The 13,520-nt window shown below is 37.3% G+C and overlaps 1 protein-coding gene across 1 annotated transcript in view; it reads right to left on the reverse strand.

The window, feature by feature from the left end:
- Window positions 1-13,520, reverse strand: part of LOC127557627 (zinc finger protein 665-like) — a 37,708-nt gene that overhangs the window by 6,803 nt on the left and 17,385 nt on the right. Inside the window, exons 7-9 of the mRNA XM_051990939.1 lie at window positions 2,764-2,863; window positions 2,119-2,336; window positions 937-1,024 (exon numbers count right to left, since the gene is read on the reverse strand). Coding sequence (XP_051846899.1) covers window positions 937-1,024; window positions 2,119-2,336; window positions 2,764-2,863 — 406 coding nt within the window. The remainder of the gene's footprint in view (window positions 1-936; window positions 1,025-2,118; window positions 2,337-2,763; window positions 2,864-13,520) is intronic.

Genomic DNA, 13,520 nt, shown 5'->3' on the forward strand with positions numbered 1-13,520 from the left:
GGTGACCAAGATGGTGGTGGATGATGAGGTTGGACCCCTGAGAATTAGGGTTAGAAGGATGTTTATACCTTTTATCTAGAGAAAAGAAGATCTCTGTGAGATGTGAATGATAATTGTCTTTGAGGATCTTATGTGAAGTGAGAAAGAGGAAGATTTGGAATTTCTCTACTTGGCAGAATAAGGAATAATAAGGGGAAATTGGAAAGAAGTGAAATTAGGCTTGTTTGACAAAGACAAAACCTTCCCATTCAGCAGAGCTATCAAAAGCATAATAGGATATTTATCTTTAAGACAGAGTGGGGTTTGGAGGGAAGAGGGGATTCTAAGGGCAAATACTGGAGCAGAAGGTTGACTACTGACATTCCTGCCAACATTACCAACATATAACCTGGTTTATGAGGGGCATGGAATAGCATTGAACCCTAAGAAAGAGGAATGAGAGGGATTCGGAAAGATCTAGGAAGATGTGTATGACTGAAATAGGCTAAAGTGAGCAGGACCAGGAGAACATTTATATAGAGACTATGAAATGATAAAGAAAACCATTTCAGAACTCTGGTCAAGGCTTTCCCAAATGAAATTAATTTGCATTATTGTTGTTTGCCACAAGAGGGAGCAATCGGGGAGGAAAAGGAGATGATGAACAGTCAATAAAACAGTTAAAATGCAGAAAGGAAAAGAGCAGAAGGAAGTTCTTAAGAGATGAGGGACGGTGTTATTATATTCTCTGTGTGTGTTTAAATGAATAGATATGATTCATTGAATATGTTAATAGATGATTCATTTAATAATATATAAATGAATTGTATGTGAACATATATAATATTCAAAATAGACACTGACAAATTCATACACAATTTCCTTCTGTTGTTCTCCGTCTATGGAAATGCACGTGTTTGCTAATATTTGCCAAGTCTGTGGACTGATTGCACTTACCTGGGATGGAGTCCTCTGAGTCTCAGGGGCCATTCCCTTGGCTCCAAGCTTCTCTCTTGGGCCAGGCTTGGACATCCTAAAGGCTAAACTGAGAAGGGAGAAGATTTGCAGAGAAGGGGATCTTCCCTTTCCTCTCGCAGACAGATCTACATTGGACAAGGAACCAAAGAGGGTGAGAATCCTGAGTCTTTCCCTCAAAGGAGAAACTTTCATCAAAACAACTTTTGAAAATGTAAAAGCTCTGACCAGAAATATTTGATATTGTTTCCTACTCCATCTTTCTCTGCTTTGGAGAATCCAGATGTAGGAAACGTGTCCTGCGTAGCCTGACCAGCCAGACTGTCACTGATACTTGTTGAATCAGGTTTCTATCTGCATTTCATTTTCCCTTCCAAATCCCCCCTTTCTCAGCCTCCCCCTCCCCACAAAATAAAGATCTCTCAATCTTTTTTACATCAAGGACCCCTTTGGCGATCTGGTGAAGTGTAAGGGCCCCTTTCAGAATAATATTTTTAAATGCAAAAACAACAACAACAACAACAAATGAATCCAATTGTTTTAAATCTATTTATCCAAATATTTTTAAGCGAAGTTCCTGGATCCCATCTTAAAAACTCTGGTCTAGAAACCTGATGATCTAGGGAAGAGAGAAAGAAGGTTAAGGGGGAATGGCCAGAGCAAGGCTGGGTCTTAGAGACAATCCCCACTGGAAAATGGGGTCGGAGAGAGGGTGGAGAGCGGACTGAAGGGGCTGGGGCAGTGAGCAGCTAGACAGAACCCGAGCCCAAGAGGGTCCAAAGTGGAGTGGACTCTGGAGATGTCCCCGTATGGAAATGGAGGGGGTGAAAGATGTCAGGGAGATGGAGGCCTGGGTGAGGAGAGCAGACGCCTGGTCTGTGATGGGCAGCGGGGCAGAAGCATCTAGGTAAGGGAAGGGGAGTTGGGGGAGTGGCAAGACGGGGTGTCAGTTGCTGGCGGAGGATGGTGAGGAGGGGGGGAGAGGGGATGGCGCGGCGGCGGGAAATGGGGAGCGGGGCAGAAGGGGGAGAGACAGAACAACAGGTAAGAGCTGGATGGAAAGAGGCCTGAGTCACTTTCGGAGGGAACGGATGGGCGAGACTCCCGGTCCCCAGGGACGAAGGCAGGCGATCTGGATCCACAGAGGGAGGGGGAAGGACTCACCTGGAGAGCAGAGAGGAGGAAGACAGAGGAGTGGGCTGGGGGAGGCGGGCGGCCCCTGGGGCTACGGGAAGGGAGGCGAGGCAGGACGTAGGCTCGCTCTTGGCTGGGCCCCGGGCTGGGCCAGCCAGAGATGCGATCCCACTGCGAGCCACAAAGGATTCTTCCAGGAGGTGGCCAGGGCTGCGCTTGCAAAGGCGGGGCCTCACTAGTTGGTCACGCTGCGGGGGAGGAGGGGGGGAAATTGGGGGGAGAGCCTCCCCTGCCTCAGCGCCCCTAATGAGCCCCACTCTAGGGACCCGCCCTTGAGGTTCTGAATGTCGCGCTTTCCTCCAGCCCTATTCTCTCAATACTAAGCTGGAGGATCCCAGGTCCAAGCCCTCGCTGCCAGGTGGACACCCCCTGCCGCCTCAACCTGGCCTCCGGGATGCAACCTCAAGGCTCTGCTTTCCCTCTGCCCTCAGGCTTCTAGAATTCTAGAAATGGCCGCTGTCACCCCAATCCCAGGAGTTCTCTCTCCACTCTACCTGGCTGCCAACCCTGGAGGTGCTCAGCTCTACCCCTGCCCCTCTAATGCTGCCAGGTCCTCCCTCCTCCCTGTTCTGAAAGTCAGACCTCCCTGCCTCTGCTCAGAATCTCCTGACTTACAGGAACTCTCCTGCTCCACTGCCCTGTGCCCTCCACAACTTCACCTTCCCTCATGTCCCCCTGATCATCCCCACTGCTCAGGCGGGCCACCTTGCCCTTCCTGCCAGGAGGAACCCTAGTGTGCACTCCCCAAATCTACACTCTCCTCCACTTAAGAATCCCTTGGCCCTTTTCCTGTCTTCATTCCAAATTTGCAAGTCCTGGATCCTAAGAGGCCTTTCTTCCCCACGGCATAGACATCTTGCTTTTCCTTGAGGTTCCCTGTCCCTGGGGGATACCTTGATCCTATGGAAGGTCTTAAAGCACATAATAAAAATCCTATTTCCTTTAGCCTTGGTAGCCAGCCTTCCTGAGCTCCCCTCTCTTAAGAATGAATGCAAGCCTCTTATTAAGCCCTTCCTAGATCATTGTGCTAAATGCTGAGGATACAAATGCACAAGAAAAGATCCTCTCTGCCCTCATCAAATTTCCCTCTAATTTTCTCTAATTAGAGATAATGATAATTATAAAATCTAATGATAAAATTGTCCAAAAAAGAGGTATCTTAGATTGGGAAATCACAATGAAGCTCCACAATAATTCATTCTAAGATCCCTTCCAAAAATAACACTGAGGTGGAATTATAGTTCAGAGATCCGGGGGTGGAGAGGGATAGGGCTTAATATGGCATTAAAATGGGCACTAACAACTGGAGGATAGGCTTGGCTAGTTATGGAGAATTCTCCTGAATCAGAGTAACAGGGCATCTGCCTTCCCCCAAAAGCAGACACAGAGACAAACACAGAAAAAGCCTGCTTTGGTCCATATGTGAAATTTAACATTTGGTTGCCTTAGAGATAATAAACTAGTTGTTTCAAGCTGGGTAGCAATTTACTGCTGAAAGAGCTTAGCATTTTTCTATGAGATGGCAACCCTGCCTACTCCCTTTATCATCCCAGAGGCCACGAGAGACAGTAAGAAAGTTAACAGGAGATAGCTTGTGGCTGTCACAAGCTCTTGTGCTGAGATTCTCCATTGGGAGAGTATGTTAACTTCCATTAAGAGTGAGGAGAGAGGGGCAGCTAAGTGGTGCCGTGGAGAGAACACCAGCCATGAAGACAGAGGACCTGAGTTCAGACCTGACCTTAGACACTTAACACTTCCAGGCTGGGTGATCCCGGGCAAGTCACTTAACCCCAATTGCCTTAGAAAAATTAAAAAAAAAAAGTGAGAAAAATCTTTATCCATCTCCAAAGTCACTGCATGGCAGTTTTTCCTAGGGTTACAGCTAGACACAATTGCTTTGCACTCCTGCCTCCCTTTACCCCTCTAAAGGATCTAGAATATGCACAGAGTATCTCTGATGGAGAAGCCTGGGAAGACTAATTGGGGGAATCATGAAGTCCTATGATAGAATGCTTGGGAGAGACTTGCATGCTTCTACATTAGCTAAGTAGGCTCCAGTCTGATAACCACTTGGATCTGGGAAACTTTTTCCAAGTGACTGCATAGCCAGAACAGAGGATTTCATATTAAAAAAAAAAAATGACCAGAGATTGACCATTTCCTTTTTGACTGTTCACCTTGAACTGATTTCTTCCCTCAAACCATCTGGTGCGATGGAATAAAGGCAAAAGTTTTAGGCCTTCTCTACCCTGAGGTCATCATATATTTCCATAGAAAAAGACTTCAGTCAGCTCCTTAATCTTTTTTATTTGGGGTAAAAATCTTCTGTCCTTATAAGGGCCCCATCTTTTCCTCAATCATTTCTTGGGAAGTGTCCTCAAAAATTATCTAGTCTTGCTTATTCTCAAAAATTATCTAGTCTAATTCCCATCTGGATAAGACATTTTTTTAACCACATCTCTCAATATTGATTAAAGAGCTTTTTCTTGAAGATGTCTGGTGCAGGGAGCCCCCTAACTATTGATGCAGAAATAAAGTGAGACGCAGTCACCAAAAAAGCGGATATTAATAACATGTGTTAATAGCATGGATGGAAGCATAGCATTCTTATGAAGTTGACAGAACCATTGTTCTGGGATCCTTGTGACCATACCTACTGTGTTCAGATCCGGGCATTGCATCATATGAAGGGTATTTACAAATTTAGACAAAAGAAACAGAGGACAGGAAGATATAGATGGACTACGTTCAAACCATCAGATAGGGCTCCCACACTGAAGTAATAGTAGAGCCACCAAATGTAAATGGAATAATTTTGAATGAATAAAGAAATAAATGCAAAGATATTTATTAACCTTGCTACAACAGAGGCTTCAGGGAGTAGCTAATTGCTCTATAAAATCCATATTGTTAAGAGTTCAATTTAAAAAAAAAAAAAGCATTCCAGTCCTTCCTTTCCATGAGTTTATCTTCTAATGGGAACACAAAATACTGATTTGGCATCTATTAGGCCAGAAAGAATAGTCCTATGATCCTTAAAGTGTGGTAATATATTATCTTTAATGTAATTTTTATTCATAACATCATATCATGTATATTTTTTATTTTATTTATTACATTTTATATTTGAAACAATCGGTGAAAGCAACCATTAACACAAACTTGATAGATAGGTATATAGGTAGAGAGATATAGCCTTATATAGAGAGAGAGACATACTGATATATATTTATATCTATATCTATCTTTCCATCTATGTGAAACCATACTAAGCATACTTCTATTTATCACTTCTTTCTTTGGAGGCAAATAGCATCTTCCTTTGTACTTGATTTAAGTGTTTATAATATTCAAAATAATTTAGTCATTTACGTTGTTCTTTGAATAATATTGGTATTACTGCATTAACTTTTCATTCTTCATTATTTCATGCAAGTCTCTCCATTTTTTCTAAAATCTACCATCTCTCCCAATTCATAAATGATCAAAGGATATGAAGAGACAATTTTCAGATCAAGAAATTAAAGCTATCTATACTCATGAAAAAATACTCTAAATCATTATTGATTAGAGAAATGCAATTTAAAACAATTCCTAGATTGGCTAATATGACAGAAAAAAGAAAATGACAAATGTTGGAGGAGATGTGGGGAAAGTGGGACATTAATGCACTGTTTGGTGAAGTTGTAAACTGATCCAACTAGAGCAATTTAGAATTATAACCAAAGGACTATAAAATTATGTATACAAACAGTAACATGAATGATGATCAGCTATGATAGACTTAGCTCTTCTCAACAATACAATGACCCAATAGAATTCCAAAAGACTTGTGATGGAAAATACCATCCACTGTTGAAATCCTGCTTCAGTGAATGGTGAGTGTGTATTAATTTTTTACAAGCCAGAAGGGAATCTGTCGACCAATTCATTTATTGATCTACGAGCCAGGGTTTGTATACTTTGTAAACTAATATTACAATAATACTAAACTTTTTCAGGCTACTTAGTATACATTCCAAGATTACAGGTATATATCATTTCTGACATTCCAGTCTGATATTAATATTAAACAGTAATTAGCGCTGATAATCTATTTATTAACAGTAAATTGGAGCAATTAGTAGTAATAGTCTACTTATCTAACAAAGTCATAAACTGGAGCAATTAGCAAGATAAACTACTTATATAACCAAGTCATAAATTACATAATTTGTGATGACTTGTTCCATTACATGTATTATCCATCAAGATACTTCAAATTTATGTATATGTATATATATATATATATGAAAATACCATGCTTTGATCTGTATTCAGTCTCCATATATGTATATATATATATATATATTATATATATATATATTATATATATATATATTGAGATACTGATATATATTTATATCTACATCTATCTTTCCATCTATGTGAAACCATACTAAGCATACTTCTATTTATCACTTCTTTCTTTGGAGGCAAATAGCATCTTCCTTTGTACTTGATTTAAGTATTTATAATATTCAAAATAATTTAGTCATTTACGTTGTTCTTTGAACAATATTGGTATTACTGCATTAACTTTTCACTCTTCATTATTTCATGCAAGTCTCTCCATTTTTTCTAAAATCTACCATCTCTCCCAATTCATAAATGATCAAAGGATATGAAGAGACAATTTTCAGATCAAGAAATTAAAGCTATCTATACTCATGAAAAAATACTCTAAATCATTATTGATTAGAGAAATGCAATTTAAAACAATTCCTAGATTGGCTAATATGACAGAAAAAAGAAAATGACAAATGTTGGAGGAGATGTGGGGAAAGTGGGACATTAATGCACTGTTTGGTGAAGTTGTGAACTGCTCCAACTAGAGCAATTTAGAATTATAACCAAAGGACTATAAAATTATGTATACAAACAGTAACATGAATGATGATCAGCTATGATAGACTTAGCTCTTCTCAACAATACAATGACCCAATAGAATTCCAAAAGACTTGTGATGGAAAATACCATCCACTGTTGAAATCCAGCTTCAGTGAATGGTGAGTGTGTATTAATTTTTTACAAGCCAGATGGGAATCTGTCAACCAATTCATTTATTGATCTAAGAGCCAGGGTTTGTATACTTTGTAAACTAATATTACAATAATACTAAACTTTTTCAGGCTACTTAGTATACATTCCAAGATTACAGGTATATATCATTTCTGACATTCCAGTCTGATATTAATATTAAACAGTAATTAGCACTAATAATCTATTTATTAACAGTAAATTGGAGCAATTAGTAGTAATAGTCTACTTATCTAACAAAGTCATAAACTGGAGCAATTAGCAGGATAAACTACTTATATAACCAAGTCATAAATTACATAATTTGTGATGTCTTGTTCCATTACATGTATTATCCATCAAGATACTTCAAATTTATATATATGTATATATATATATATAAAATCACATATATATATATATATAAAATCATATATATATATATATATATATATATATATATATATATATGAAAATACCATGCTTTGATCTGTATTCAGTCTCCATAATTCTTTCTCTGGATATGGATTGTAGAGGGCTTTTATTAAATAAAGTCTATGTACAGGAAAAGTCTGTCCAGCTATTACTTGAGACCTGTTCTCTGCAAGGGTGCTCAATTCAAAACATTGGCTTACTGTCTTCCCTGATAGTGATGAAAGATGTTATTTTCACTTTAAAATTTTTTTGTTTTTTTTGTTTTTTGTGTTTTTTTTCTTTTTTCCTGATTCTTCTATTATAATATGGTTACCATGGAAATATGTTCCACATGACTGTACACGTGTAACCTATATCAAATTGCTTGCTGTCTTGGGGAAGGAGAAGGGCAAGGAGAGAGGGAGATATATTTGAAACTCATAATCCTAAAAAGATGAATACATGTAAATACTATTAAATGGGAGGAAAAATAAAGATTAAAAATAAAATCAAATCAAGTAGTTCATCACTTCTTACACACAGTAGTATTCCATCATGATCATTTACTACAATTTATCTAGCCATTCTTCAATTGGTAGACATTTTCTCAAATTCCAGTTCTATGCTACCACAAAGAGAACTACTATGAATATTTTAAAAGATATAGATTCTTTTTTTTAACCTGATCACCCTGGGAAATAGACCTAAAATTGGTATAGCTGGTTCAAAGGATATACACAGTTTCATGGCTCTTTGGGAATAATTCCAGATTGTTTTCCAAAATGGTTGGATCAGTTCACAGTTCTACCAACAGTGTATTAGTGTCAACTTCTAGGAGCCAAGATGGTAGAATAAGCTAGAAATCCACTGACCTCTTCCAAATTCACTTCTAAATAAGTATAAAATAGTATTTTAAATGAATTCTGGAATGGCAGAACCAACAAAAAGATGGGAATTCCTAAGATCTTCCTTATGGAAGGTCAACAGGAAAGGTCTGTCTCACTTGGGTAAAAGGAGAATGCAGTTCAGGGTAGGTAATATCATGTCAAATCAACAGGATGCCCTGAATCTCAGCAAAGATCAGTGACTGAGGACTTGCAGCCATAGTGCCAACCCTTCCCAAAAAAAGACATGGTTTGTACAACTCAATTCCCCCATCCCCATTGCACACACCAGGACAATGGCCAGACTCCCATAACCCCACTGCAGTACCAGATTCACCATGGGTCCAAGACAGCACTAGATGAGCAACCAAACACCCTGCAGCCCCTGCACAGTAAGTAAGTGGCTAAGATCCCAGAACCACCTGCACAATGTCAAGCAAGTAGCCAGGACCTATAGTCCTGGCATCCAGGAACATAACCCAACTTTTAAAAGAATGAAATTGGCTAGGAAAATGAGCAACGCCCCTCCAAAAATAATTACTGACCATAGAAAGACATTATGGTGACAAGAAAAATCAAAATATAAACTCAGACGAGCACAAAAATGCAAAACCTCAAAATAAAATGTGAATTGTTCTCAGGCTGAAAAAGAACTCTTGAAAGAACTCAAAAATAATTTTAAAAATCAAATAAAAGAGGTAGAAGGAAAATGGGAAAAAGAAATGAGAGTGATACAAAAGAATAAAGAAAAAATAGTTAACAATTTGATAAAGGAAACACAAAAAATGGAAAAAGATACAAGAATATTTACTGAAGAAAACAACTCCTTAAAAAAGTAGAATTGAGGTGGGGGCAGCTAAGTGGCATAGTGGATAGAGCACCATCCCTGAAGTCAGGAGAACCAGGAGAATCTGGTCTCAGACACTTAACACTTCCTAGCTGTATGACCCTGGGCAAGTCACTTAACCCCAATTGCCTCAGGGGGGAAAAAAGTAGAATTGGACAAATGAAAAAAGAGGTTAAAAATCTACTAAAATAATCAATCTTAAAAATTAGACCTGACAATTAGAAACTAATGACTTCTTGAGGCATGAAGAATCTTTCAAACAAGATCAAAAGAATGAAAAAATAGAAGAAAATGTGAACTATCTCATTGGAAACACAATTGATCTTGAAAATAGATAGAGGAAAGGAAAGTCTAATTATTGGACTACCTGAAAGTCATGACCCAAAAAAAGGACCTGGACATTATATTTCAAGAAATTATCAAAGAAAAATGTCTTGATATCCTAGACCCAGGAGATAAATTAGACTGAAAGAAGCTACCAATCACCTGCTGGAAAATTTCTCAAAAGGAAAACTTCCAGGAACATTATAGCCAAATTTTAGAACTTTCAGATCAAGGAGAAAATCTTACAAACAGCCAGAAAGAAATAATTCAAATAGTGTGGAGCCATAATCAAGGTTGCACAAAAGTTAGTATCTTTTATATTAAAGAATTGGAGAGCATATTCTATGATATACTTAGGATTATAACCAAGAAACACCTACTCAGAAAAACTGAGTATAATCCTTCAGGGGGGAAAATGGATATTCAGTGAAATAGAGGACTTTCAAGATTTCCTATTGGAAAGAATAGAGCAATATAAAAAAAATTGATTTTCAAATACAAGATTCAAAAAAAGCATAATAAGATAAAAAGGAAAAATAAAACATAAGAGATCCAATAAGGCTAAATTGTTTGCACTCCTACACAGGAAGATGATACTGAGAACTCTTAACAACGGTATCACTATTAGTGCAGTTAGAGGAATATACATAGAGAGTGAGGGCATATGGTTACTTTGGGATGATATTTTAAAAAATAATAAAGGGTGAGAAAGAGGATTACACTGGTGGCAGAAGGAAGATATGAGTAGAATGACGTAAATTCACTTGAAGAGGCACAAAAGACCTATTACAGTAGTGGGGGAGATCATTTGAACCTTAGTCTTAAAATTGACTTAAAGATTGAATAACATACACCATCAGTTGGATTTAAAAATCTATTGTGCCACATAAATAAGCAGGAGAGCCCAGGGCAGGGGAGGAGGAACAATATAAACATGTGGCTAGGTCAAAAGAATGAGTGGATCAAAGAACAAATCATAGAAAGACTCAATAGTTTCATCAAAGAGAATGACAAGAATAAGACAACAGGCCAAAATTTATGGGAAGTAGCTAAAGCAGTAATTAGGGGAAATTTTATATCTCTTAATTGTCACATAAAAGATAGAAGAAAAAAAACAGATCAGTGAATTGGATGCACAATTTTTAAAAAGTAGAAAAAGAAAAATTAAAAATCTCCAATTAACCACCAAATTGGAAATCCTGAAAACCAAAGATGAGATTAATAAAATTTTAAATATAAAAACTATTGAGCTAATAAATAGACATAGGATCTGGTTTAGAGGGGATGGGAAATAACATCCATAAACCTTGGTTCATTTGATTTTTTAAAAAAGAAAAAAAAAACAAATTACAAATATCAAAAATGAAAACTGTAAATCTACTACCAATGAAGAGGAAATTAAAACCCTTAGCTATTTTTTCCAATTATTTGCCAATAAATCTAATAATCTAAGCAAAATCAAAGAATATTTAGAAAAACATAAATTATTCAGATTAATAGAAAAGAAAAGAATAATCAAATAAACATCTTAGAAAAAGAAATCCAACTAAGACATCAATGAACTCTCTAAGAAAAAATCCCCAGGGTCAGACAGATTCACAAGTGAATTCTATGAAACCTTTAAAAAGCAATCAATTATAATATGATAGAAACTATTTGGAAAACTGGGCAAAGAAGAAGCCCTCCCAAATTCATTTGTGACACAAATGTGGTATTGATACCTAAACCAAAAAGAACTAAAACAGAGAAAGAAAACTGTGCCCAATTTACCTAGTAAATGTTGATGTAAATTTTTAAATAAAATATTAGCAAAGAGGTTACTGCAATATATCACAAGCATCAGTACAATATAACCAGGTAGGATTTATACCAGGAATTCAGGGCTGGTTCAATATTAGGTAAATTATCAATCTAATCTACCACATCAATAACAAAATCACAGAAATTACATGATTATCTCGACACAGAAAAAGCTTTTGACAAAATTTGAGATTAACCTTCTCCATGGAGGTTTGCTTTCTGGTACATTTGCCCCAGCACATCAGAAAGCTTGTGTAGCTGGAAAGGAAGGTTCAAAGTCAAGGAACTCAAGTTCCTTGAAAAAAGTAGGAAGAAAGAAGCCCTGGTTGTATTAAATTTCAAAATATACTACAAAGCACTAATCAACAAAATGATCTGGTACAGGTTTTTTTTTTAAGAGGTTGATTTGTAGAACAGATTAGTTATGTAATACATAAAGCAAATAAACACTGTAAGAATAGTGTTATGGTGGAATTAAATTTGAGATTGACCTTCAGGGTCAAATAGAAGTTGAGAGATAAAGCAAAAATACCTTTATTCAGCTAGTCAAGTAAAAATATATACAAGTCCCTACTATGAGCATAGGATTTTAATAAACAAACAAAAATATTCTTTTATTCACTGCTTTTAAGCAGCATTCTGCAAAGTTAGGAAGAATTGTTTAAACCAATCATTGTAAAGGTCAATTTTCACATCACCTAGATGTTAGAGAAGGTACATGCAGTTTATCTCAAGTACATAGTTCCAGAACAAGAACCCTTCCCCACAAAGGGAACAGGATTAAACACTTTTCAGTTTATTATGGAATGTAAAATAACAAGTTATTCGCACAACTATGATACACAATCTTGTATTTTTTCAGCGTTCACTGAAGGCAATGATCACAGCCACTGGGGTTATAAATCACTATTTGATAAAAACTGTCGGAAAACTGGACAGAAATCTGGTATAAAAGGTTTAACAACGAGTAATGTGTCGTGTATGTATTCAAATGTCTATTGCTTTGCTGTTAAATGCAAGCAGATTATTGAATAGCTTATTGTATTTTCTGCAGTTTATTATAAAATACTAATTTAATTGTGTAAGAAATTCTTATTTAGGATATAATTTTAAGTGTTTTTTTCTTGTAGTATCTTTTTCAAATGGGGGAGTGTTGGATAATTGCTATGTAGTGTATTTTAGTTTCTTAGTAGCTGTGTTTCTGTAAGATGCTGTACCCTGCCTAACTTGGGGAGACTAGATAAACTTTCCCTCCTTGCTCCTCTCTATTTGTGGATTTTGTGTTGGGGGGGGGGGGAGGGAGTTGAAATACATGTACAATAAAAAATGTTTCTTGCTTGTTAAAAAAAAAAAAAAAGGAGGTGGGGTGGGAATCTGGCTTAAATTTGATTCAAACCTCCAATTCTCCCTGTGCAACAAGAGAACTGTTCGGTTCTGCAAACATATATTGTATCTAGGATATACTGCAACATATCTAACCTATATAGGACTGCTTGCCATCTCGGGGAGAGAGTGGAGGGAGGGAGGGAGGGGAAAAATCAAAACAGAAGAGAGTGCAAGGGATAATGTAAAAAAATTACCCTGGCATGAGTTCTATCAATATCAAGTTATTATAAAATAAAATAAAATATATTTTTTTAAAAATTTGATTCAAACTAACATGTCATAGCGTCTACCAAGATAAGTTCCAAATGAAGATATATCATGACACAGTCACATCATGAACAAATTAGTGGAACATACTATACTGTCTTCCCTGACTCATAGCCAAGTACCTAATAGAAGCTCTCTAAGATGGCTTCTTCCATAGCATTGGATCCATTTCTTTAGCTTTCTACAGAAGACCAGTCTCAGAATCACCTAGTGAAAGTTGGCAGGAGCTCTGGAGGCCTCCATGAGAAACACCCTCCTTTGACAGAAAGCAAAACTGAGGCCAGATGATTTGACCAGGGATTTGAAACCAAGTGGTTTCTCAGGGAAGGAGGAGTGAAGGTTGTGAAGGGAAGGGGGGCTGCCCTGGCTCTACTGGGCTCTCTGGGACTCCC

Source organism: Antechinus flavipes, chromosome 3 (assembly GCF_016432865.1).
Source record: "Antechinus flavipes isolate AdamAnt ecotype Samford, QLD, Australia chromosome 3, AdamAnt_v2, whole genome shotgun sequence".
Lineage (NCBI taxonomy): Eukaryota > Metazoa > Chordata > Mammalia > Dasyuromorphia > Dasyuridae > Antechinus > Antechinus flavipes.